We start from the raw sequence: 27,519 nt of genomic DNA, 5'->3' as shown, positions 1-27,519 counted from the left end.
TTGCATGTAAAGGCAGTCAGAGACTTCATCTATATAATGACAGTACTCCATCCTTCAAGAAGGGGATATATTTTTGGGGGGGAGGGGGTTGAAAGACCAAGTGTTTCAGAGAACGTAGTTCTCTGAACTTTATAAAGCCATGGTAAATATATAGAGATTTTTCTTTGCTAACATAATATTTTGTATAACATGTAAGCTCAAGTTTCCTTGAAGATGAAACCAGAGTGATCTGGTGGATAAAATATGGAAAAGGGTGAGGAATCTAAATTCACTTGAGCCATGCAGTCCTTATGACCTTAAAGCTTCAGCCTAAGTTCTCCATTACTAGATGCGAATCATTGTGCCCTGCTTCACAAGAAGCACATTGTAAACTGAAAAGTATTGCTGTAAAGCAGCCTTCCCCAACCTTTGTGTCCCCAGATACTGCTGGACTACAGTTCCCTAATTCCTGATGATTAGCCATGCTGCCTGGGGTTGATGAGAGTTGTAGCCCAGCAACATCTGGGGACCCTAAGGTTGGGAAATGCTGCATGTAAAACATAAAATGATTGTGTATATAGTGTACTTGCTTTTTAAGTGAATGAATGAGCAAAAAAATGTACTTGGTGATTTTAGTCCTTCCATCTGGGAGCTGTTTTTCCCAGTGGATTTAGTTAGCTCACTACACTGATCTTGGACTAACAGTTGTCAGAAAAAAATTCTTCCTGTTTTTGTTAGGATGCATCTAAAGGCATATATCCTACAGACAGTTCTTGAACCCAGCTGGTTTGAGAGTAAATGGCTATAACACTCACACTTTTTGTCTAATGTTGGGTCAAGATTGCTCATGGAAGATACCCATTATTTAATGAAATAATTAGTAGAAGCATCATGCAAAATACACAGTAGACATGCAAAATATGTACATGTACATTTTTCTTCTAGGTTTTGCTTATGCGATAAAATGGTTTGTGGAACGCACAGATTGGGGTCATTTTGTATGCCAAAGCTTTCTCCATTTAGCCTGCTGTCAGGTACAGTGCAATAATCAGCTTTTGTCTACTGAGGTAAGTAGGTTTTTGAGGAAAACATTACCTGCCCCTCCTTTGCCAATACATGCTAGTACTCAAGACTCCTTGTGGATGTTTATCTTAATTTATTTCCATGAAAATCACAGAGGGAGCAAATGCATGCACATTTAGAATATTTTAAAATTATGGATGCCACTGTTTTCATGAGGGGCAGGGAATAAGAGTTATTTGGCTTAGTGGCAACATTATAGAGAAACAGCATATATAAAAGCTAGCAGGTACAAAAATAGCATCTGCCACGGGTAAGCTGATTGAGCTGCATCCAGCATAGTGCTACGTCAGGGTCCCATCAGCACAGGAATTACTACTAGTACAACGAGACTTTCCTTTTTTTCTTCCCCCTGCAACCTCCCCAGTCTGTTCTAAGGGTTCCCCCAAGCCTCCAGAGCAGATTTAGGATGTCATGGGGCACTCGCTAGCACTAGGGGTAATCCTTGCGCTGACAGGGCATGTTAGTTGGATACTGCCCATTGTGTTTTAAAGTCTCAATGTAAGTTTATTTCAATTTGTAACAAGAAAAAAATAGGCAGAAATATGGTAACATCTTCTGATCAATGTATAGCTGTTGATTAGTAAATAGACTGATATGATATGATGCGCGCACACATACACACACTATTTACATCCTGCTTTTATGCTGCAGTTCGAGTGGACTAATCAGATCTTCAGTCTTACCGCCACCAACACTGCCGTACACTTTGCCCAGGAAAACACATTTTGATTTCCCTCAACCAAGCTCACCCAGCTAACCAAAGCAGCTTGTTAATTTTTCCTTTTGTTAACCTATATTATAATTAGGTTAGTGGCATGGTTTTGTCAGGAAATCAAGATGATGCTAGGCAAGAACAGTCTTCGTGAAATCATACAGAACTTTCAGCTTAATATATTAGATCTGATTACTTGTATCAGAGGATCAATCTGTCCTTTAGAGCTAGTCTAAAATCACATATTGCCATTATTCAAATAATGGTTCACTGTTTGTTTGTTTGTTTGTTTACCACTGGCAGTTGATCTGGTGTTGGATACACAATGGAATTTCTTCTTTCTTCAGTGGTTTGGCAAAATTTGGGATTTTCTCAGTGCTGAGAAATCATACATAAGCCAGTACAGGCAGAAGTGAACCACAGGCTTGTCTGCTTTCTTGGGATTCATTCATTAAGTCAGCCAAAAATATTGACACATCAGTATTGCAGCCTAGAAATACAAAACAAGTGTTCTGGTTCACACATCACACTAAGCTAAACCACAGCTTAGCACAAATGTTCCTGGAGAGGAGATTGCAGTCACTTCTCCTTGGTTGTTCTACTGCTATGTTGCTCTGTGCTGTGCTGCGCTAAACTATGGCTTGGCCTAGTGCATTGACTGAACCTGGGCTTGTGCTTTAGTTCTCATGAACAACCATGTGCCATAACCCATAGACCAAACTTTGGTTACAGTTTGTAGTTACTCTGGAGAGAGCTAAACCAAGAACCCAGGTTTGGACAACATACTAAGCTAAGCCATGCTTAGCACAACACAGCAGCAGAACAACTGGGGAAGACTGAAGTGGCTGTGATCTCCGTCTGGAGTCCAAACACTTGTGAGTTGACAGTGTGATTTGTGAACCAGGCCAATATCTGTCTCTCAATTAAGACAAAATGTTATTTTTCACTTTTCAAATTTCTCAATCTGCTGAGTGTCACTGCTCCATAACTTGCTTCATATACAGTGAAGGGCAGTGGTTTTGTCATGTTTGTTGTAACTTTTGTTTTCTTGTTTATTTTATGAATATATTTTAAATTATTTTTGTCAACATCTATATTTAAGCTATATTGTATTTTTTATTATTTTGGATATAATATAAAAAAACCCAACTGCTTGCATTCGACATGACAGATACCAATTGATGACTTTCCCCACATAAATAGTTTTTGGCAGCACGCTTCCCACGAAACACTATCCTTGTATCACATTTGTCATGGTTACGTCTTAGTTCTGTCACTGAAAATTGATGCAGAAATATGGTAGACTTACAGCTTGCAAAACTTCATCCTTCCACATAGTATATACCACATAGTATATACCATAGGTTTTCTAAAGTGGTTCTTTATTCTTGCCTCGAGAGAGAAGCTGTTTCCTCTGAATTGTGCCTTTCTGCTCCTTTCCAAATATTTTAATCACCCAAAGTCCAAATAGGTCTATTTATGCTTCACTGAAAGTTTAGGCCTATTCAGTAAATTGTGCCCACAGGCTTACCAACCATTAAAGCAACATTCTGTAATTCTTTGATAAAAGCCATGGCATCAAATATTACTGCACCATTTTCTGGAAAATTATCGTCAAGGCAATATTTATGTCTAGACAGAAGAAAGTCAAGAGATGACTTGTTTCAATCTACCAGAGACCTGTAGGACACTATCAAGAGGATATAAACCTACTCCCAAAGAAACAGGATAAGATTGCTTTCAAATAATTTTCCCTCTGTGGCCTATTAAAAATTTGGCAGATAATTTCTGGATATAGTGCAGAACAGCATATTCTTGGAAAACATTTTTTTTGTTTTGATTAGTTTGTGGGGGTTTGCTTTTTTATTGGAGAAACTGACATCTTCAAATAATCAGTGCAATTTCAGTTTCTTTTCAGTAGATAGTAAATTATTTTGGAGATACACTTGAGCAAATAGTACAGTGTTTCACCTTTGGTTTTGAATGTTGCAGGTTTCTTCAGTACCTTGATCACATAGAGATTCTGTACCTATTTGGAATTCAGTCTGTCTACCTTTTTCAGAAACAGTTCTTCGTAATATTCTGGGTTTTATATTCCACAGTCACATCCATACTTATTTTTATTTAAAATATTTGTTACCCACTCTTCATTACTATAGCCCAGCCTTTCCCAACCAGTGTGCCTCCAGATGTTGTTGGACCACAACTCCCATCACTCTCAGCCAGCATTGCTAATGGTCAGGAGAGATGGGAATTGTGGTCCAACAACATCTGGAGGCACACTGGTTGGGAAAGGCTGCTATAGGCACTCCTGGAGTAGAGTACAAGACCTGAAATAAAATAGTACAATAAAAATATATAGCAAACAATTTAAACCACCAAGAGAACATATATAATACTAAAACTACAGGCAAAATACTACTTTCAGTATACACTTTTGTGAAAAGGTATGTCTTCAGAAAACATTTGAAGTTCAGAGGCTATATGTACTTTAACTAACTTATTTATTTATTATTTGATTTATATCCTGCCCTTCCTCCCAGCAGGAGCCCAGGGTGGCTAACTAACTTACTGTAGTTATAGTGATGACTGACCATTTAGAATACGATTCACCTCTTGGGCAATAACTTCTGACACAATCTATATCAAAAAGTTGTTTTGTTTTAATATATTTTAAGGTCTGTTTTTGTGATATTTTAAAGTTTTTTCTGCTTTTGTTTGCTGCCTTGGGCTCCTGCTGGGAGGAAGGGCGGGATATAAATAAAATAAATAAATAAATAAAAAGTCCATGAATCTTTCACTAAAAAATAACACACAGGAATGAAATTCACAAAGATGCACTAATGGCTTTTGAATGGGTTTGTTGTGTTTTTGACATATAGTACTTGGCCAAATATGAATATTGCTCGTTTAAGTTCAAGCTGATCTTCTGTCTAAAAGCTTTCTTTTAGAATACTAGACTTCTCTGTTGGTGATGCCTCAATGACTAGAAAACAAGGAACAGCGGATTTTGAAATAATGCAGCTGTGACAATCTGTTCATCCAACAATTGTGCATGGACCATCACTGTTAACATGTATAAACATATCCAGTTCAGTTCTCCATGCACATGCTATCTCCAAATATGTATTTAACAGTTGACACCTTCATAACCTATGCCAGTGGTTCTCAAACTTTTTTGGTATGCGGCGCACTGTAAAACATATAAAAATTTTCTGGCACACTTCGTGTACAAAATTAAAAATATATTAATATATTTTAAACTATGAATAAAAACAAACTATAGAAAACTATTACTTACCCTATACAAATGGGTTTCTTCTCATTTTTAAAATATACTTTCATAATATTTGAGGCACACCTAGCCACCTCTTAGGGCGCACCAGAGTGCCTGGGCGCAACGTTTGAGAATCACTGACCTATGCTATGGATTGTTTATTTATTTATTTATTGACCGTATACCCCCCCCTTCCTCCTGAAGGATCCTAGGGTGGCAAACATAAACAATTTAACAAAAAGAAAATTTAACAATATTCTCTTTATATATTGTTATTGGCATAGTATATTAACATTACTTTTACTCTGTGTTTATCTCCATGTTCTCATTTTGTTGTGAATTTAAAATAAACTTCCACTGTTAACATAAAAACATAACCTGTCCGCTTGTTATGTTGGCTATTTTTGTATGTACAAGTTTTATATATTCTGTTTGTCTATAATGTTGCTCTTAGCCAAATAATGCAATTTTATGATGAAAACGGTGATTAAATGCACTGTTGTAATTATGCATCTGCTTAGCCTTATGCTAAAATGGGGTATACAATAGTTGCAAGGAAGCTTGAGTACTAGTATCAATAGACAAAGAAGGGGCAGATAAAGTTGCCTTGGAGTCATTACCTTGGTTGAGACTTGGCCGATTATTGCACAGTACTGGTCAGCCTGGTGTTTTTACTAATAATTTCATTACATTGTGGAATTCTTTCACTTTGTTGCTCAGTGTGAGTTTTGATGTCCCCAAATTAGGCTAATAGTGTGAAAGCTGTAGCCTCACCAGTAGTGTATAAAAAATGCTTTTTGAGTCTGAACTTCTAAATACATACTGTCAAACATGTCAGGAAATTTTGCAGAGAACTATTAGCTTGTCAACAGCAGGACTATTTACCATCTCAGTATACTGAGAAAAACAAAGTTCCCAGCCGACGGAATGAAACAACACAATATCTGTGCCTGTTTCTTTATCTCATGGGAGCATTTAACCCTTAATAGTGGTATTGAAAAATGTCTAGCTGCCAAAACTAAATGTAATGTAAAGAGCATGCTCAGAGTTCACATAAACAGGTGCTGCCCCCATTCTCTTCAGCATACTAAGGACTCTCCATGTTCATTGTGGAGAATTCCCATTGCCAGGTATCCCCACCTTTTGACTAGGCTTGGTAGCCAGCCAAAAATAGTGCTTGCCAAACCTACCCCATCAGAATGCTGGCTGAAAGGATTGTGGTTATTTATTTATTTTAAAAATGGTGTTATAAAATAATTGTATAATATTTAGTATAGTTCTCTTGAGGACTCTACAGAACCCCCATTTTAATTTACTGTTGAGCTCTCTAACATGCTACATATTGTATATTAACACAATGTTTGTTGTAACACACAGAGACAAGATGGAAGGAAACAAAACGAAGGTACGCACAAAAGCATTGAAGCAGTTGTTGCGCGCCTTGAAAAACAAAATGGAATGAGTCTAAGTAGCAGTTCCAGTCCTGAGGCAACATTCATGGAAACTTCAGAAAGGATGAACAATATGGACGATGCTGTAGTTCCTCGAGTTCTTTATGAGGAATTACTGAGAAGCTATCAGCAGCAGCAGGAAGAAATGAGACACATTCAACAAGAACTTGAGAGAACAAGAAGACAGCTTGTTCAGCAAGCAAAAAAGCTAAAGGAGTATGGGACATTAGTGTCAGAAATGAAGGAGCTCAGAGACTTGAACAGACGGCTTCAGGATGTACTGCTTCTCAGACTAGGCAGTGGTAAGTACTTGGATATGCGTGGGACAAGTCCTAATTATACAGCCATGAGAATGGCTATATCCTATAGCCAGCATGGTTTTTTCACATTCCGCAGTGTTAAATTGAAAATACCCCCCATGCCATTCTGATGCTTCTCATAAGCTCATTTCCAAACAAAACCTTGCAAAACTTAATAGTCCTGAACTCAGAAATGCTTGTTTAACAGCCCTCTAAGTTTTCATGGCAATAACACAAAACAGTCAGAGAGAATTGAGAGTTCAAAGTGTAAAAAAAATACCAGACCCCTGTTGGGCTTTTTTCTGCCAGCGATCCCATAATTGGTTGAAATTAATTAGAAATCATCCATGTTCACACAGTACCTGTAATCCTATTACTGACTTTGCCCCATACTCTCACCTTCATCTTCTGTAGCTTAAAAGTTAAAAAAATGCCTGGCCGATTTTTAATTAATTTAAGAAATTTAACATTAAACTCAATGATAAGCTTGGTCATGCTCAGTAAGAACCAACTGTCAAGTGTTCTAAAAGCCAGACTCCCATCTGCTGCGCTTAGATAATCGGGGCCACACTCACACGAGACCTTTATTTTACTTTAGACAGTCATGGCTTCCCCCGCCCCCCCCAAAAAAATCCTGGAAAGTGTAGTTTGTGAAGGGTGCTGAGAGGAGACTCCTATTTCCCTGACAGAGCTCCAGTGGCCAGAGTAGTTTAACAGTCAGCTACTCTGATTGAAGCTCTGTGAGAGGAACAGGGTATCTCCTAGCGAAATTCAGCACCCTTCACTAATTACACTTCCTAGGATTCTTTGGGAGAAGCCGTGTCTGTCTAAAGTGAAATAAAGGTCTGGTGTGGATGTGGCCAGTGACAGCTTTGCTTTAAATTTGAGTGGGAGGCTACATGTGCCTGCTATAAAATAAAAAGCTGGAGGAAGCCCTGAAAAACAATGATACTGTTCACAATGTTTTCCTTTTGGAAAGGAAAGGGGCTTCCGCTCTGCCCAGTGCCCACCCACTGAATCCCCTCCCCTTTTTCCCTCCCCTTCCTGCCACCCCCCTCCCTCCCTTTTTCCCCCTCCCTGCTTCTCCCCCAGGTCAGTTTCACCTATCCTAAGCATATTGTACAGGGGTAAAACCCACTGAACTAAAAAAGCATGCAAATGATCAAACCTGCCCTCCCTTCCTCCTCCCTCCCATCACCTCCCTTTTGCCCCTGCCCTCCCCTTCCAGTCCCCTCCCCCCTCCGCTTTCCCCCTCCCCCTTCCCCCTCCCCCTTCCTCCGCTTCCCCTGTCCTCCTCCCCTGTGGTCAGTTTTACCTATCCTAACCATGATTGCATGGGAGTAAATCCCATTGAACTCAGTAAGCATGCAAATGATCAGATCTGCCTTTCCCCTCCTTCCCCTCTCCTCTCCCTTCTTCCTCCCCTCTTCCTTTTTCCTCCTTCTCTACCCACTCTAGCTCTCCCTCCCTCCCTCTTCTCCTCGCCCCCATGGTCAGTTTTACATATGCAAAGCATGATTGCACAGGAGTAAATCCCACTGAACTCAATAAGCATGCAAATGATCAAACCTTTCCTCCTGCTTCCATCCCCCTCCTCCTCTATGTCCTTCCTCTCCTCTGTACTCCTCCCTTCCCCCTGTCCTTCCTCCTCTTTACCTCCCCACCCCTGTGGTCAGTTTCACCTATCCTAAGCATGATTGCATGGGAGTAAATCCCATTGAACTCAGTAAGCATGGATCCATTCTCAGCAAACTTCAACAGGATCCCATTTCTTACCTCCCAGATTAAAACTCGGAGAAATTCACTAATAGGAAAAACCCCTTGCGGTTTAAGAACGTACCTATAGCCAACAGATATTTCTATCAAACTTTAAAAAGCAGGGAAATTGCGCAGTTCTAGTGAATGCACCAGGGGAGTGGGAGACCTGACTTCCTCTGTCAGATATTGTACTGCCCTACAAATTTGTCAAAATGCAAACACAATTTGGGTTGGTTTTTCACAGTCCAATCCACTTCCTGTATAGCTTGGAAGAATTTGGTAGCGTGCCTCTGAGCAACACCTTCAATTAGCCCAAATAACAGAAACAAGACGTGGTGTGCTGATCTTGTTTTAGCAGGGAGGAAGCAACTCTTATCAAAACAGCTGAAATTGTTCAGATAGTCACTTTGAATATGTTTTATTTACTTTGCAATTTTAGTGAAGTTTCCTATAGTAAATCATTTTCTTTTGATTCTCTTTCTGTGGATATGGGCTCCTATTGGGAGAAAGGATGGGATATAAATAAATAAGTACAGCAACACTAAAAAATCTCCAAAAACAATTGTGGAATAATGGCACTGACGATTCTGCAGAATAGTTTCCAGTGGACATGAGGAGTGTTTCAGTTTGCACAGTGGGAGGTGTGAAATATAATCTAGCAAATTTCTGTGTGTGCTCTATGTTTTTAATTAACCATGCCCATCCTTCCTTAAGTGGAGTGGTTTAAGCATAGCAGGCTGAAAACATGCATCTTGGGCAGGCCAAGTTTGTTTTTTTCAACCGCTAGATTCATTGCTTCAGTAACAACGTATTGTAATTAGTCTAATTTTACATCAAACTATAGTTTCAGATTCAACTGTTAATGCACCCAAAATAGAAATAGACCATAACTTCCAGTTTGAAACACAAAAGGCTGTCTTCATCATGATATGAGATTGACCAATAAAAGGGCTTTGAAATTAAATGAAAATAAATTTGACAAAGATTTCTAGGATGAAAAATGAGAGAAATACAATGTTCTAGGTTAGATTCTCTGTAGAAACAGTAGTTACTCAAGAAAGAAAGTAAGAACACCAACAAACATACAAAAATGTAATTCTCCGTCTTTAGATGGCAGGTGTTGCCATCACTCACCATATGCTCAGAGGCACATGCTATCAAATTCTTCCAAGGTACACAGAAGTGTATTGGACTTTGAAAGACCAACTCAAATGCTGTTTGCATTTTTGACAAGTTTGTAGGGCAGTACAATATCTCAGAGAGGAGGTCAGGTCTCTTGCTCCCCTGGTGCATTCACTATAGCTGCCCAATTTCCCTGCTTTTTAAAGTTTGATAGAAATATCTGTTGGCTATAGGTACATTCTTAAACTGCAAGATGTTTTTTTTCTTATTAGTGAATATAATTTAATTTTAAGATACAGTGGTTGAGATATTTACAAATTAATCTGTGTCTCTGCATACTGCTTAAACTTCCACTACATACACTGAAAACTCTCTATTCACTTTTTCATTTTCTTAATGACAGAAGCTTTTATAGATTGTTTTTCCAGGGCTATACACCTTCACAGGGTGCCTGTGGACATATTTTGATCTCTCTCCTGTCCCTCCCCCCCCCCCGTCCTCCAAATTCAACTTGGAGAAATGTAAGAACTTTTAGTGGCATCCTGGCACTTGTAACATGTCTTTGACATCTCATACTACTGCGTAAGTAGTGGGACCATAGCTCTTTGTAGAATGCCAAATGAGATCCAATAAAACTCTTGAATAAATGTAAGAGTTCTGTTTTACAGCATGTGTATTGGAATGTAAATCTCGCTAAGTTCAGCGGGGCTTACTTCTAGATATTCCTTCATCTGTTCATAGGAGTGCAGACCTGTAAGGCAAGCCCTTAAAGCAGTCTACCTGTGCAAACAACATTTGCTCCAATCTATTCCTCAGTTCCATATGTGTAAATCCCATTGATTTTTAAAATGTGTTTGCTTTATACAAACCAGAGACATTTTTGCCATGTTTGGACAATGAGATTCTGGCTTAATGAACTAGGGCAGTGCTTCCCAACCTTTATGAGTATGGGACCCTTTTTATAAGCTAAAAAATATTGTGACCCCCCCACACATACTTAGTGTAATTTTAGCCTCTGTTAAGTGACAAAATGGTACATGGCAGAATCTTATCTCCAAATATCTCTTTCCATAAAAAGCTCCCTGTAGGCAGGGAGGCATTGCTTTCTTTTCGTAATGCAAAGGTTCATCAAATTGGTATCCTCCTCCACACACATACACAGTCTGAAGATGTACAGTCCTGTCTCTCAACACGAGTGGGTTACAGTGTTGGACTATGATCCAGGTTCAAATCCCCACACACCCATGAAGCCCACTGGGTGAACTTGGGCCAGCCACAGTCTCTCAGCCTGACGTATCTCACAGGGTTGGTGTAAAGATAAAATGGAAAGGTGTGGAGTATGTTCACTTCCTTGAACAACATGGAGGAAACGTGGGATATAAATGCAGTAATAAATAAATTATTATTATTATTATAGATTTATTTGTACCCCGCCTTTTGGCCAGAAGGCCCTCAAGGCGGCTTACAAGTACATCAGTATAAGCAATACAATTCAAAATGAAGTAACATCATTAAAAAAGCAACAACAACAACTATCAGAAAATGTACAATGTATACTAGATACAAAATAAGGTAATTCCCACATCATATTATAACAGTTATCAGAAAACAAAAACAAGACAAAACGAAGCAGTAAGAACAAAGAATCTTCCATGGTCTTCTTCTCCAAGGCAACCCCAAGACGACTCCAAGTGCGATGCTAAGCACTTAGCGTCGCACTTTGCGTGATGCCGAGGCGCACTGCCTCAGGCAGCCCCTCTCCTTCATATACCTGGAGCAGAGAAAAAAAACAGGATGGCAGAATTGTAGAGTAAGTGGCCACAGCTGCAGCAGCACACAGAGTCCTTCCAAACACACAGTCCTTCCACACACATAAGTAAATACATTTCAGCTGCAGTATATGGACCAGAGCTTGGAAAAGTTACTTTTTTGAACTACAACTCCCATCAGCCCAATCCAGTGGCCATGCTGGCTGGGGCTGATGGGAGTTGTAGTTCAAAAAAGTAACTTTTCCAAGCTCTGATATGGACCCCAGCCTCAGCCAACCTGCTGAGCTCTTTAATAATAATAATAGTAATAATAATAATAAAGCAGCATTGTGGTCATGGCGGGGATGCTAGATTGTGAAGACAAAAGGGTGGATAGACTGAGGAGGGGGGTTAGTGCTCCAGGGCCTGATTCCACTTGAACCAAAATGGGAGTTAGCCGAGCACTCGTAACATTCCTCACTGCTCTTTGGCTCTGTCTGGGTTGAAGGTGAGATCTGGGTGGCCTTGCAAATAAGAATAATTTTTAAAAGAAGATAGTGAATCAGGGGCTAAGAAAGGCCGGCCGGCCTGCTGCCAGGAAAAAAGGGGGAAAGCAGCCTTTCCTTGCAGCCTTGCTTTTTGCTTCACGAAAATCCATTTCCTTTCGTTCTGAGCAAGGGCGTCAGCAGCAGCGGAAGTGTGAGGAGATGGGAGTCAGTGACGGTATTCCCCTCTTCTTCCTGGTAGCTCCACCCTCAGCCTTCTTTGGCATCTGCCACGTGTTTTATAGGCAGATGCCTACCCTCAGTGCACCTGAAAGATACTCTGATGCTTCAGCAAAAGTCCTCCCCTTTTGTTTGGAGCAAGGGGGAGGTATCATCTGTAGTGGCAGTGGGAATCAGATAGCTTTCAGAGAGAGAAGACTTTTAAAAATAAATAAATAATTCATACTGTTCGTGGCCCCCTCTGGATTACTTCACAGCCCCCAGGTTGGGAACCACTGAACTATGGTATACACAAGTACTCTGAACCTGAACACCTTGCAGCTACTTCACCTCCTGCCTTTGGCCAACTGAATGAAGAAGCCAGGAAGTCACAGCTAATCATAGTTTCCTGTTCTGTGTGAACCAGAACTATGGTTAATGTCTTCCAGATAAGCCAGGATTCTGAAACAAATTTTAAACAACTTCAAATCTGGCTTCTCAATCCTTGCATGTTTGGAAACAATTACCCATAGTTCCTTGTTTGCACAAAACAAGAAGCTATGGTTAACCAGCTTGCTGGTTTTATTCAGAGCTTGGAAGTAACTAGTTACAAGTAACGAATTACTTGTAATTCATTACTTTTTTGAGTAATGAGTGGGTAATTCCTTTACATTTTGATTGTAATAGAACTAGGAGTAATTTTATTACTTTTGTGGAGTAATTGTAACATTTCCAGAATTACTTTTGGGCATTACTTTGGGGGGGGGGCAGGGGAAGTCTTCAGCTCCTCTGATTTGTGGATGGAAATCGTGCCTCAAACTGGGCTTCTGTGCAGTGTTGCTGTTTCCTCATGCTCTGTGGATGAGGAGGAGGCGACGAGGGAGGAGGCAGAGTGTGAGATGGGGTGGAGTGGAGAAAACAATTATGTTAAAGAACAGATAGTGGTGGTGAAGAATGGAGTGGAGGGGGAAAGGATCTGGAGGTCAAGAACATGGATAAAGGAGGAGAAGGAGGCAACAGCAGAATGGAGATAAAGAACTGTGGAGGTGAAAGATGACAATGCGTGTGTTTGTGTGTGTATGTGTGAATACTGTGTTTGCACTTGGCACACAAAGTGGCCTCCACCACCCTCTCTGGCTAGTGTGCTGCATTTGCAGTATTTTAACTTTTTGCATCTCAGGGGAAAATGTTTGCTTGAGTGAGTGTCCCTTAGTTGGTGGCAGGGCAGGGTCTGTGGTTAAGTGAGAGAGATTATGCTGGCTGGCTGAGTGGGGGGGGTTGCACTTGGTTTGATGTGCAAAGATCTGAGTAGTGGCCTCAGCTTCCCTACCCACCTCCCTTACCAGCTGAGAGACCACCATTGCTATCATGGATAAAAAGAATTTTTCTACTACCTCTGTATGTGTTTGTTTATTTTTAATGTTGTTTTAGGCTACTTAGATGTGCAGCAGCCAAGCCCAGCACCCTGTAGGCATTTTTTTTAAAGTAACTGAAATGTAATTGTAGTGATTACTTTGGAGGAAAAGTAAAGCAATCAGTTACTTTCAGAGCAATTGTAACAGTAATTACTACTTTTTTGGGCCATGTAACTGTAACTGTAATGTATTACTTGTTAAAAGTAATCTTCCAAGCTCTGGTTTTATTTTATTTTTTTATTTACAAGAATTTCAATACCACCAAAGTCATGGCGGTGAATAGCATAGAATCAACAATAAAATTACATTAATAAAACAAGTAAAAAACATACATAACAAATCAGTATGTCAGATTAGTATATCACCATAATTGGATCACTCAAGGAAAGCCCGAGTGAACAGATGAGTTGTAAGCAGGTGCCCAAATGCCAATACTGTAGGTGCCTGTCTGATGTTCAGTGGAAGTGCATTCTAAAGGCCAGGTGCTACCACACTAAAGGCCCTGATGTTAGTGGACATTAGACATAACATGAACCTTGGGAGCATACAGTACTATTAAGAGTGTGTTTCCTCAGTTTTGAAGTGTCTGGGCAGAGGTATAAGGTAATATGTTTCTGGAGGTAATCTGGTCCCAAATTGTTCAGGGCTTTATATGCCAGTAGGAAGACCTTATATTTGGCCCAGTAGCAACATGGCAGCCAGTGAAGCTCTTTCAGCACAGATGTTATGTGCTGTCAATAGGATGTGCCCTTCAGTAGCCTTTTATGCACTACCCAAAGCTTCCACACCAACCCTAAGGGAAGCTCCATATAAAGGGCATTGCAATAATCCAATCTGGATCTAAGCTGTTTCAGCCCAGGAACAGACATCTGTTGCACCAGACAAAACTAGCAGAAGGTACTCTTAGCCACTGAAGTCCTTTGGGCCTGTAGTGACAAAGATGGATCCTGGAGCACCTCCAGCCTATGTACCTATTCTTTCAGAGGAAGTGTGACCCCGTCCAGAACAGCCAGCTGACCCAACCCAGTCCCTGCCTCCTTACCCTTCAACCCACTTACCTGTGGTCATGCTCGGGCAGTGATGAGCCATGAGGAGAAGGAATGGAGGGAGGGCTGTGCCCCCTTTCCATTGCCTGATTTTCTTGATTTTGCAGCAGGATTGGAAAGGAGAGGGGTTGGTTTGGGAGACTGATGGATAGGTAGGGGGACAGGTGCTTCAGTTGGTGGGTGGGAGGAAAAGGATTTATGGTTCATGGGCAGGGGCAGATTATTTCCAGAGTTGGATTGGCATTTTTTCCTGAGCCAATCTGCTGGGAATTGCGGTAGTTTATCTAAGCCAATCCAACATGAGCTGGAGTTGGGGAGAAGGGGGATCACGCATCATGATATATTGCTTTATAGTCAAATAATAGTTTTCAAGGCAATTTACAGTAGAGTACATGTTCTACAGGGGTTTTTTTGCTGGGCCATTGCCACAGTAGATTGGATCAGTGCATTTGTATGCCATACTCTTTCTTTAGTTGTGTTAACTCTACAAGTAGCTCATTATCCTTAGTGTTCATTCTTTGTGTGTGCAATTTTTTAGTTACTTTTCCTTTTTGGAAGTTGTGACAAATCTCTCTTAGCATCTGATGTCTTTTCCACTGGGAAGTATTATGAAAAGGTTCTGTTCAGTTCTCTCTTCTGAGCATGATGGTGCAATTTTCTACTTGATATTCCCGTTTATTCTTCTTTGAGGTTTCATTTAGCTCCTTGAAGTATAGAGAGTCTCCAGTACTGTGTGAATGGGTGTTTGAAGAAAATATGAAAGTGTTAGATTATTGTTTTCCTCCTGGGTCTTAGAGCATGCTGTCTCTGAAGATGTGATAGTCCTATAGTTTAACAAAAAGATTTTTCAGTAGTAATAGTTACGTTAAAATGAGCAGGCTAGATGTTTTTGTTTCTCGGTAAGAGACAAGATGCAGACATAAAACAATTTAAAAGCTTAAAATATAAAATATTTAGAGTTAAAGTTTAATTTTTAAAGAAAACTATTAGTTGTATCAAATATTTAATTAGCTACAAATCTTTTTTTAAAAAAAACACTGCTTTTGTTGCAATCAGAGTAATCTGAACTCTCATAATGTTTGCTCTTCCCGTTAGGATAGCCTTGTAAATAAGCCCACCTGCTAAGAGGCTACTACCCATGGAAATGCAGGATACTAGTCTATTAGCAGGCTGGTAAAAAATTGCCTTACCAAATAGGCTAGCACAGGAGGGGCATTGCTGAGGGATGGATTTCCCTTCCTCTGCAACGGGCCTGCAAACTAAGTGGACTGGCAGAGGAGGAATTAAGACACCTATCCCTTCTCTGCCAACCCACTTGCCTGCATGGGATTCCTAACCAGGCCAGCTGATAAATACGGGTCTGCTTAGGAAAAAAGATCTATGAGAAGGTACTTGAATTGCCTTCATTGTTTTGGATTAGTGTAGTGTTGCATGGCTTTTTCTATTTTTACTACAAACACCATTCAGAATCAACCCACTGAGAAGCGAATGTACGTTCTGATGTGCGTGGGTAAGCACTCTTTTCCCTAAGCGATCTAATGTCGAGTGTGTCTGAGATAAAACTAGTGTCTGTAAATTTTTAGAAGGCATAGGAAGGCAGCCAATGTGAAGGAAAGTAGAAAGGATTAAATTTTGTATATTTCATTTTGTTCCTTTGGATGGAAAAGCATTCTCAGAACTGAGAAGTCAAGTTCATGTTTTTTGCACACTCTCTAAAATCCCAAGTCTGCACTCTTTTGCTCTCTTAAATATTATATGTTGGATGCTTACCACTTCAAATATATCTCAGAGTGTGAATCCTTATTGAAGGCTTTCCCCCCTAACTTTTCAAAAGAATAAAACTTAGGCTGTGCTGTGTCTACATTGTCCCTTGCTCTTGTGTTGGACTGTACTGGAATTGTAGCAGCAAATCAGTATGTCCCCTCACACAAGGGAGCTTCAGTTGTGCCTCTTGCATGGGAATGCAGCAGGAGAGCAAAGCATTAGCAGCAGCTAATTTTGCTGCAGTCCCCAGCTCCCTCCATGGAAGCCTCTAGTACACTCCAGGGTACGAATTAAGGGTCTGGCCCACACTTTGTCATTGCTGTTGCCAACTTTGTCCAGGCCAGACTCCCAGGTAGAAACTTCAGCAGCTGAAGAGAAGATTGGAGCTGAGGATGCCCAAGCCGAGGCAGCCCTGTTGTTTCTGAAGCAGAAGATGCTACCAGAACCCAAGCTTCTGCTATTTTGGCATCTACGAGAAACCCCTGAATGACACAGCTCTGCTCCTGGGCGGGGTTGTGTAAAGAAGATGCTGGGGCTACCACTGGATCATAAAGGCTGTTCAAACTCTTGCTATTACATTCACATTGCTTGAGAGAAATATTAGCAGAGTAGGATAGGTAAAGGAGAGGAATTCCAAGAGGCAAACAAGACCAGCTGCTCTTCTTCACTTGTCTTGCAAGTGATGCTACTTTTGCTTCAGCAGTACAAGCCACCATAGCAAATTGTATTCAGTAGAATTAGGCTGGAAGGCTGCACCATAAGCGCAGTGTGTTCTGCAGGCAATTTTGTTGTCCTACATTGCTACAGAAATTTAACACAGTGGCCTGTAACCCACACATGTGGTATGCGTAGCCCTTGGTAATCCATTGTGGTTGGCTACCTAGAGATGTGAAGGCCTGGGGGAAAAAACAGTCCCCCCCTCTCAAAAAAAAACCTGGAAAAATTAAAGGGGAAAAAAAGGGTTATGACATGTAAAAGGGTATGGAAGCTTGTTTCAGTACGTGTAAACCTACAATTTTTCAAAGTCCATGACAAATATAATGACAAACATGAAGAAGTAGAAGCTGATAGTGATAGCTCAGAAAATGAGACTGATTAAATTTCATGTAGTATTCATTGAGTCTTTCCCCCTCTCCTTTTCTCAGCTCTTTCTATGGAAATGAGAGCTTTACGTCTGCTTGGCACTGTGGAAGACTGGAGGAGACACAATAGTTTTCATAATACGTAATAATTACATTTTTTAGTATAATATTGACATTTTCTCCCATTTTTATTGGGGTTTTTTGCCTGCTTGCTCCTCATAAATTGGCAAAATAAAAAAGATGTTAGGATCCGTACAGTTCTCAGCAGCTTATAGTGTTTGTAAAAAAATTTTTTTTAATTAAGAAGTAAATTCAATTTGTAGTTATTGTCTGAATCTCCTGTACTTTTAATATACCAAACATGATAATTTAATGGCAAACTACATATACATAATACATTTTATGGTCCTAAAGTAAAAAAGTGACTTTCAATCTGTAAAGGGCACTAAAGAAATAAGTATTGCATATTTTTCAATTTCTCCCCAAATATTCTGGTTTTTGTTCCAAAAAGGGGGGGGGGATATTTTTTCCATGGCTTCAAAATTTCTGGAAATGTTACACCTCTATGGCTTCATCTGCTTTTCATGCAAACGTTGGTTTTCTATTTCATTTCCTTCAGCAGCTGGAAGCCATAATCATTCTGGAGGGAATTTGAAGACTAGTGAATCTTCTTGTGTTGCTCTCTGTTTTGGTCTCAAGTTTATAGGAGAAAACCCTCTAAACTAAGTGCAAGGGATGGCATCCAAACTTTCTTTGGATTGGGCCCAGAGAAGAACATGCCTAAATTCCAGTGAAATGAATGGAAATTAAATCCACATCTAGCCATTTTTAAAATATATTTAATTTTCTTTTGTTTGGTGCATGGTACAGCCATGAGTCTTTAGTGACCTTATTTCCTGATATCAGCTACTAAATACCTGTGGGCAGAAATATGGCTGCATTGTGAAAAACAGCCTGCTGCCATTCCCCTCCCTTTAGCCAGTAGGTTCATAGATCCTCTTGGACTGTCTGTTGGTGATGATAGCCAAGAATATCAGTTTGCAAGTGTTCCATAGGGGCCATAACTAGATACCAAATTTATGAATTCTCCATCTCTGCCCCTTAGTTTGTGCCACGAGTTAAATGTGTCATCTGAAAGTTGCCTTACTGTATATCCCAGAAGTATTTTATCACAATGCTGCTCTTGAGGGCTTGGAAATGACAAAAATGATGTGTAAAAAGGAAGCAAAACTATGGAAAAATAGTCAATATGGTTATATTTATTTTCTAATTCAGGTCTCGGTTCTGGATGCCCCACACCTCACAAGTGAAAAGATTTTTCACTGGAACAGGGATTTTCCTATGCTTGTGTTTGCTGCACCAAGATAGTATTCTGGAGACTTCCCATTACTGCGCAATTTCTTTTTTGCTTACCAAAACACAAAAGCTACAAAGAGAGAGAAACTATAAAAGTAAGCATGGTGCATGGCAAATTAGGCATGCAACACCAATTAGCAAAAACGCAGTAAAAGGAATTGCATGTCTAATTCACAACATGCTGTGCTGTAAATGCAGTTCTTAGTAGTTTGTGAAATAACTGTGAAGTTTATCTGGTTAGAAGAGGCTTTGATTTTGGAATGAAAACTATCCAGAGATATAGACTATTATACTGCTTTGTGACAGTGACTCCTAAGTAATAGAACCTTATTTATTCATTCATTTATTTAATAATGGTACTCTGGATTGCTATTTTGGTAGGGTTTGCCAGTTATATACTATGTTAGGGAGATTTGTAATGTCATACCTACAAACATACAGATTATCAGCAAACAGCCACCAAATAAAAACAGCATGAAGGCTTCTGTTGAGATAACCTTTTCATTTAACAAATAAATCCATTCTGCCTGGGTTTTTTATTACTATTGTCCGTAATATTTCTCCATGCTGCAAGAATTGTACGTAGCTAAGGGTAATGACATTCACACTCTGTTATGAGACAGAAATAAGTCTCATCTGTCCCTTGAATAGTTGACACAGAAGTGAGCTATTCTCTTCTCAGGTCCTGCAGTTATGGAATTATTAACTGCTACTTCCTTTGTGCAACCAGGGAAGCACTGAAGTGTGAGCCGTGGCTTAGCAGAATTATGATGGCTGAACTGGAAACAAGCACTGTCTACTTGCCTAGCTCAAAAATATAGGTGGGACAACACTGAAGAAGCAGCAGCTGTGTGTCCAAGCCCCCCTAGCTATAGTGCTGACTTCCTCAAGGTTCTTCCCTGGCACCACTAGTTCTTTGGAGGCAAAGGGAGAGTTAAGCCTCACCTAGAGATGTGAAGTCCTGGAAAGAAACTGGAAAAATGGAGGGGGGACCAGTTTTTTCCAATCCTCTACCAAAAGATTTGTTGGGGGGGGGGAACCAGAAAGCCCCCATTTTTTCCTGAATTTTTCCATTTTTTCCAGGGCCTTCATATCTCTAGTCTCACCCTCTACTTCTGAAACAACCTGGGTGGATGAAGGAAAATTAGGTTCAGAGATAGCACATACTTTTTGGCATGTTGTCAGAGCCCAGTTTCTGCCCTCCATACCATATGTGGCTCTGGAGATGAATGGAAGAGTCCTCTTTGCTTCCAAAATAACCACATGGTTTGATCCTGAGATGAACAGTCAGGCACCAGGGAGAAGGGGTGGGTAGAGTGCAGGGTGACTCACGTGTTTACTGCCCTCTGCTTAACTCAAACCACCAATAGTCTCTTTAGCTGAGGAACTCAAGAGCATTGTCCTTGCAAGCCTCACCTCCTTGGGGAGAACTAGGAAGTATTCTTCCAGAGGATTCGTCCTTGTTAGATGCACAAGCAAGAGTGGAAAGAGCCCTCTAGAAGGCACTTCCAGTTTCCAGAGGAAGTGAAGGCAAGGATATTTATTTATTTATTTATTAGATTTCTATACCGCCCAATAGCCGAAGCTCTCTGGGCGGTTTACAGCATAAAAACATCCAGTATACAATTAAAAACATATATCAAACACATTGAAACAATATAACAAAATAACTAAACATAGTTAAACACATGGACACGACAGACACAATCCTAAAATGTTAAGTATAAAAACGTATTAAATCAGTTAAAATATTAAGCTGTTTAAGATGTTAATGTTAAAATTACTAAAATTAAGATTGTGAGTGATAGATGTAGGTGTTAAAAGTAGATATTAAAATGTTAAAATGCCTGGGAGAACAAGAAGGTTTTTACCTGGCGCCGAAAGGATAACTATGTTGGCGCCAGGCGTACCTCATCAGGGAGAGAATTCCATAATTCGGGGGCCACCACAGAGAAAGCCCGTTTCCTTGTTGTCACCTTCCGGGCTTCTCTCTGGGTGGGTCCCCGAAGGAGAGCCTTTGATGTTGAACGTAGTGTATGGGTAGGTTCATATCGGGAGAGGCGCTCCATCAGGTGTTGTGGTCCCAAGCCGTGTAAGGCTTTATAAGTCAAAACCAGCACTTTGAATTGAGCCCGGAAGCGTATAGGCAGCCAGTGCAAGCGGGCCAGAATCGGTGTTATATGTTCACATCTCTGAGTTCCTGTTAACAATCTGGCCGCCGCGTTTTGCACGAGCTGCAGCTTCCAAACCGTCTTCAAAGGCAGCCCCACGTAGAGAGCATTGCAGTAGTCCAATTTTGAGGTTACCAGTGCATGGACAACTGAAGCAAGGTTTTCCCTGTCCAGATAGGGGCGTAGTTGGGCCACCAACCGAAGTTGATAGAAAGCACTCCGTGCCACCGAGGCAACCTGTGCCTCCAGTGACGGGGATGGTTCTAAAAGAACTCCCAAACTACGAACCTGCTCCTTCAGGGGGAGTGCAACCCCATCCAGGACAGGTTCTCCCATCTGGTCAGGAGAACCACCCACCAACAGCATCTCAGTCGTATCTGGATTGAGCTTCAATTTATTCGCTCTCATTCAGTCCATTACCGCAGCCAGGCATCGGTTCAGTACCTTGACAGCCTCACCTGAGAAAGATGTACAGGAGAAGTAGAGCTGTGTGTCATCAGTATACTGGTGGCAACGCACTCCAAAACTCCTGATGACCGCACCCAGCGGCTGCATGTAGATGTTAAAAAGCATGGGGGATAATACTGACCCCTGTGGGACTCCATATTGGAGGACCCAGGGTGCCAAGCAAAACTCCCCAAGCACTACCTTCTGGAGACGACCCGCCAAATAGGAGCAGAACCACTGCCAAGCAGTACCTCCAACTCCCAGATCAGCGAGTCTCCCCAGAAGGATACCATGGTCGATGCTATCAAAAGCCGCTGAGAGATCAAGGAGAATCAACAGGGTCACACTCCCCCTGTCTTTCTCCCGACAAAGGTCATCATACAGGGCGACCAAGGCTGTCTCCGTGCCAAAACCGGGCCTGAACGCCGATTGAAATGGATCTAGATAATCGTTCTCATCCAAGAGTGCCTGGAGCTGATCCGCAACCACTCTTTATACGACCTTGCCCAAGAATGGAATATTCGCTACCGGCCTGTAATATATAGATATAGAGAAGATAGATTGGGCAGGGAAAGGGATCCTGAGCAAAAAGGAAATACTGGGAAAGGATCTAGAGAATTATGTCCTTCCTTCACTCTCCTTCCACTGTACCGTTCTGTCTTACTGTGAACATTGTTTTGATCCCTGCTTGTGTATATATCAGTTCCCATCATTTCATGTTTTTGTCATGCTTCTCAGAGAGGTAGAAGGGAGACAACTGCCTCGCTAGGGAAGTGGGGCAACTTGTGTCTCATCCTCTTCCTCCATCCCCATTCCAACTTATTGTTTTGAAAGGAAGAATGCTGTTCCAGAGTCTCAGAAGCTGAGTGGTGCATTTCTGGTACTTCACACCCTCCCCCTGGTAACAAAGAAGTTAGAAAGAGGTCTTTCCTGTTGCCTCCCCAACTTACACTCCCATTGGTAGTTTAACCTGGCCCTGTCCTGTGTTCACCAAGATGGAGAACCTGTTGGTAATGTCCAGTAAAGATGCAAAGAGTTAAGCAAAAAATGGGGGAAATTGAAAATGTTGGGAAAGTTGCAGCGGGGAGGCTACAATTTTTTTTCTTGCAAAATGAAGAGTAAAACTTTATAATTCTTGAGCAGCTTTAAAATAATATTATTAGAGATCATTCATGCTTCTAAAAATTTCTTAAATACCAGATTCAAAGGTAGTAACGTTAATGATAGCATTGCTGTTGCTTCTGACTGGATTATTAAACAAGCTAATAATCAGCTAAAACTGAAACAAGGCCACAGCAAAAGCACCGCCATCCAAGAGCTGAATCCTAGGAATGATCATCCTATACAAATTTAGTTTTCAGCTCTTCTTAAAGGGCTCTGAGTGGCCACATTAAACATCAACCAAAAATGTTACGTTTTATGTACTGATATTGGCATAGGCTAATTTGTTGAAGTTGACAATTCTTTGAACTTGTTTGCATAAATATAAACATGGTATTTCAGCTTTCCTGCATGCAAGTTTCAGTATATGTTATCAAATATTTTCTGGATTATTCAGAAAATAGTTCATGTCAAAAGATGATTGGGAACTGCTGTGCAATATACAGCTTGAGGTAATAGAGATGGCTCTCAGATTGAAAGACACAATAACTTTACCTGTATCTATAACATCACTTTTCAGTAAGTCTCTTTCATTGAGTGTCCAGTAGCCATTTATTGCCACAGCTTGACATATGTGCTAAGAGCAACTTCTTGATATTTTTATGAAGCTTTTTATGGATTTCAGAATTCTGCAAATCCAGTGGAAAAAATGGATTCTACTCTTGAAAATGTAGCCTTGCCATAGTTACTATCAAATTCATATTGCAGATTTTGTTCACACATTGGCTATCTTTTTAGATAAATTGGTAATATAAAAAGCTGATCACAGATAAATATTTCCCTTTCTTTTAGAAGTTTACTTATCTACCCAGTTGTTCTCTATTAGTGGGTTTAAAAAAAAAAAAAAAAAACATTCTGCCTAACAATTTGGCACATCTACAACCTGTGCTAAATTATTTCAAATCTCATATTCCTTTGCATGCACAGTTCTTACAAATTGTCAGTCATATTTATGTTCTGTAGTTTAAAAAGAATATTGTCTAAAACATTTGCTATTTAACTATAGCATCTTATGCCATTGCTATTGTGAAAGACATTGAGAATAAAAAGGAACAGAGTTCTTCTCTTCTTTAATCATGTTGAATTTGGATTACATGTTTTGAGCCCTGGAATTCTGAATTGTACCAGTTTTTATCCATTTTTTTTTATTTCATGTAACCATTTGGCAATAGAAACAGTGTAGTCTGTTTAAATCAATGATACTTGATAACTCAAATGCTGTTTTCTGAACTGTGTAGGTCCTGCACTAGAACTTGAAAAAGTTCAACCAGAATCCATTGAGCCTGAGCCTGAAGTACAGAATGCTTTCAGTGAGGAAGCAAACACATCAACATACTATCCTGCTGCTGTTCCAGTAATGGATAAATACATTCTTGAGAATGGGAAGGTAATTAAAGAGGATACTTCATAAATATTTGTGAAGTGGAATGTAGTCTGATTCCATGCCACTTATATCCTGTTGAGAGTCTTTATAAGATCTTGACAGATATTTCTTGGGTTAATGGTTTCCTTTCCTGATGGTTTTTGCATTTGTTCACCAAAGTGCACTCACAAGCTTCACCTCTGATGAAATTCATAGGTTTGGACGAACTGACATGTCTTCCCACGAGTTAGACATGGTTATGCCAGGAATCTTGGATGTAGCTTGGATCTCCTGGGTCTGACTCATAGATAAGCTATATGTGTATGTCTGTCAGACTATTTTCATTATAGGTGAGCCTTTATAGTTGTATGAGCTCACTTTGTTTGCGGAACAATTTGCTTTCAATTTACATTGTATCATTTCATGAATTTACACAGAACTCAGTTTCAGGCTGATTCTAGTATTGAATATCTCAAGATTTTGCAAAATGGTTTGTTCAGGTTAGTGGCTGGTATTTATGAAATATTAAACAAATAGCTAAACCACTACTAATCTGGATGCTTTTTGAAAACTGACCGCAATTTTTTTTTTCTTAATGCTTCAGGTCCATCTTGGCAGTGGCATCTGGGTAGATGAGGAAAAATGGCACCAGCTGCAAGTAACGCAAGGAGATTCAAAGTATACAAAAAACTTAGCGGTTATGATCTGGGGAACAGATGTTCTTAAGAACAGAAGTGTCACAGGAGTTGCAACCAAAAAAAAGAAAGACGCCATTCCCAAACCACCTCTGTCACCTCACAAATTAAGCATTGTCAGAGGTACGTTACTTGGAGCATATCCTCATCTATTATGGTGGTGAAATGGAGGAATATTTTTTTCATCCTCGCAAATTCTTTAAACTGCTATAACCAAATACTCAGGGCAGTCCCATATTTTAATTACACTTTTCAGAGCACCACACACCAAAGGAGAGCCCAGATAACACAGCATTCACATAGCTTCTTGGTCATAGGGCATGGGGTTGGCAGCAGGAGGCAGAAGTTCAACCCATGAGATAAAGTGGAGGACAAAGGCCCCTACTCACATTTTGTATGCCTGGAAAAAATAGTCCTGTGAGGAGCAAAAGTGGAGCTCACACTGCAAGCTCCACAGAGCAGTTCCCTAACTACTTAGCCGCAGCAGCAGATGGTCATATCAGGCACATCATGCAGCATTTGTCTTCTCCCAGGCTCCATCCACCATACTCAGTCATAGATGCCAGAAGCACAAGGGATGCACGTTGGACACATACTACATGGCAAGGGTGCCAATTATCTTAAAACTGTTGAGGGTACAGCCCCATGCTAGGAAAGATGGTAAACCACACGCACACTGAGGCATACCTAAGGTAGTTGGGAGGAGCACTACATGGAGCCTGGATCCTGCATGGGCCAATCAGACCATGTGGCCTATTCTCTTCCCCATGTCAACCAATCACCCTGCTTTTGCCTGATAGGCCAAATCCCAACAGGCCTTTTTGCCACTCCCTCTCTCCCTCCTTTCTTGTCAACTGACTGCCTCATACAGCCTGTCACCAACACCCATCAAACTTGTGCACCCCAATAGGCCTGCCCATTCAAAGTCCGGGGGAACCTGAGTGAACAAGCTTTTTGCCTGATCCCTTCAAATTCCTTTCTTGCCCTCCACAGAGTCCCATCCTGAGGCCAGATCCTACTTTAGTAGATTCCTACCAGTAGCAACATAAATACATGTGGCAAAGCCATAGTGTTTATTGAACTCAAATGGAGCATCTGAGATGGAAGGGTAAAACACGTGTGTGTGGGGTGGCGGCCAGTCACCCCAACGAGTTCCTTATGACAGTTGCTCAGTAGACAGCAGGGTAACAGGTGCAGTGTTTCTTGTGCCACCAGCTGGATGTTAGGAACACTTTCACTTGTTTCATAACTGTCCGTGATGAAGCTTCCAGGGATGTAGGAGCATGCTTGGAACAAGTAGGACACTATGGAGAAACAACTGAAGTGACCTGGTTTCAACTGCTTGTCATGTGGTGGGGCATCACATGATCTGTACCGAACAGGGAGAGCAAGGAAGACACTGACAAAATCCCCAATATAACGAGTAATAGCAGCTGGAGGTCATAGTCCCAAACCTGGATGCAGAGTAGGTGTTCAGTGAAGTTTATTCCTAAAACGTATGCTTAGGATTGAAGACATTGTCTGTCATTTCAATGGGATTTCAGTGCGCATAATATATTCTGTATATTTACATACTTTATATTAAGGATACTTGTGGCCCTCCAGATGTTGCTACAACTCCCATCATCTCTGACCATTGACCATGTGGCTGGGGCCAATGAGACTTGCAGTTCAGCAGCATCTGGAGGGTATCTCTGCTTTATGTATGCTGAATTAACTTTATGCTAGCCTTGTTCCCACATACCATGCTTTGATGTGCATACATGTATACATAATCAATGCATTACATCAGGGAAAGGATACATAATCTCAAAATGCCCTCAAACATTCACTCAGCATCTGAGTCTGGTCCTACCTGAATGATGCATAAGATATGAATGCCATAGCTTAAGAAAATGATTGGATTCAGTATTATGCACATCCAAATCCATGGATAGTTAGAGAGGGTAAGCACCACTCCATCTTTTACCAGGAACACAGAAGAATGTGCACAGCTACTCCTGATAACATTTGAAGCATCCACATGGGCAGGGCTGGCAACATGGTTGGTCCACACAGCAGCATTGCAGGTCGGTAAACCAGGAGGTCATTGGCATGGGAACCAGTTGATGTTCCTGGAGCTGCTCTTATAAATTGGCTTCTTAAGAAGTAAACTTGGAGAGGTGTGGAAACAGCTCTCAGTCAAGGAAATAAAATAATTGTTGGAGAATCTCCAAGTGCTACTGAGAAGCAGCAGAAATGAGCATGGATAACAGCTGTGGCCTAATGGCATAGCACATGCTTTGCATGCAGAAGGACCCAAGTTGAATCTCTGGTATCTCAAAGCGTTTGTTTGTTTGTTTGTTTATATCCCACCCTTCCTCCCAGTAGGAACCCAGGGTGGCAAGGTAGGGCTAGAAAAGGCTGCTGTCTGACTGCCAGCAGCTCTGCAGGGTTTCACTGTGAATAATACCGAACCTATGGCAAAGGGCTGTAGATCAGTGGTAGAGTCTATCAGTGGTAAGGCTAGCAGAGACTCCTGGCTGAAACCCTGCAGAGCTGCTGCCAGTCACTGAAGACATTACTGAACTTGATGGACCAATAGCGTGACTTGATATAAGGCAGACTCCTGTGTTAGCAGCCAAATAGCTAGGAGCTCTTTTTTTTATTCCAAAATATATTTGATTATGAGATGGCATCAGCTTTAGTTAGTTGGCTATCTTGTATTTTTGGCTCTATATCTAATGTTCTAGGAATGAGTCAAATTAGTAGTGTTCACGTGGGACGGAGTTTTGACTCCTTAACCCTAGCAGCAGCTGAAGTCTGTAGAGAGTAAACAGAGACAGAATTGTTGATAAGAAGTCTCATTTGAGGAATAGCTTAACAACTCTGTTCTAAAGTTGCAAT

General features: G+C 40.8%; 1 protein-coding gene across 7 annotated transcripts in view; it reads left to right on the top strand.

Moving 5' to 3' along the window:
- The window catches only part of BEND5 (BEN domain containing 5), a 1,596,389-nt gene that overhangs the window by 997,849 nt on the left and 571,021 nt on the right, over positions 1 to 27,519 (top strand). For 5 of the 7 annotated variants that reach the window (XM_061632930.1, XM_061632936.1, XM_061632933.1 and 2 more), the window contains 3 exons: positions 6,429 to 6,804; positions 23,814 to 23,962; positions 24,543 to 24,756. The exons of 1 other annotated variant lie outside the window; for it this stretch is intronic. In XM_061632930.1, coding sequence (XP_061488914.1) covers positions 6,429 to 6,804; positions 23,814 to 23,962; positions 24,543 to 24,756 — 739 coding nt within the window. Of the gene's footprint in view, positions 1 to 968; positions 1,047 to 6,428; positions 6,805 to 23,813; positions 23,963 to 24,542; positions 24,757 to 27,519 lie in introns of those variants that run through there. One more of the 7 variants, XM_061632937.1, reaches the window with a different exon arrangement.

The sequence above is a fragment of the Rhineura floridana genome, chromosome 6 (genome assembly GCF_030035675.1).
Source record: "Rhineura floridana isolate rRhiFlo1 chromosome 6, rRhiFlo1.hap2, whole genome shotgun sequence".
Classification (NCBI taxonomy): Eukaryota; Metazoa; Chordata; class Lepidosauria; order Squamata; family Rhineuridae; genus Rhineura; species Rhineura floridana.
Note: the sequence above shows the minus strand (reverse complement) of the source record. Positions and strands in the feature narration are given on the sequence as shown.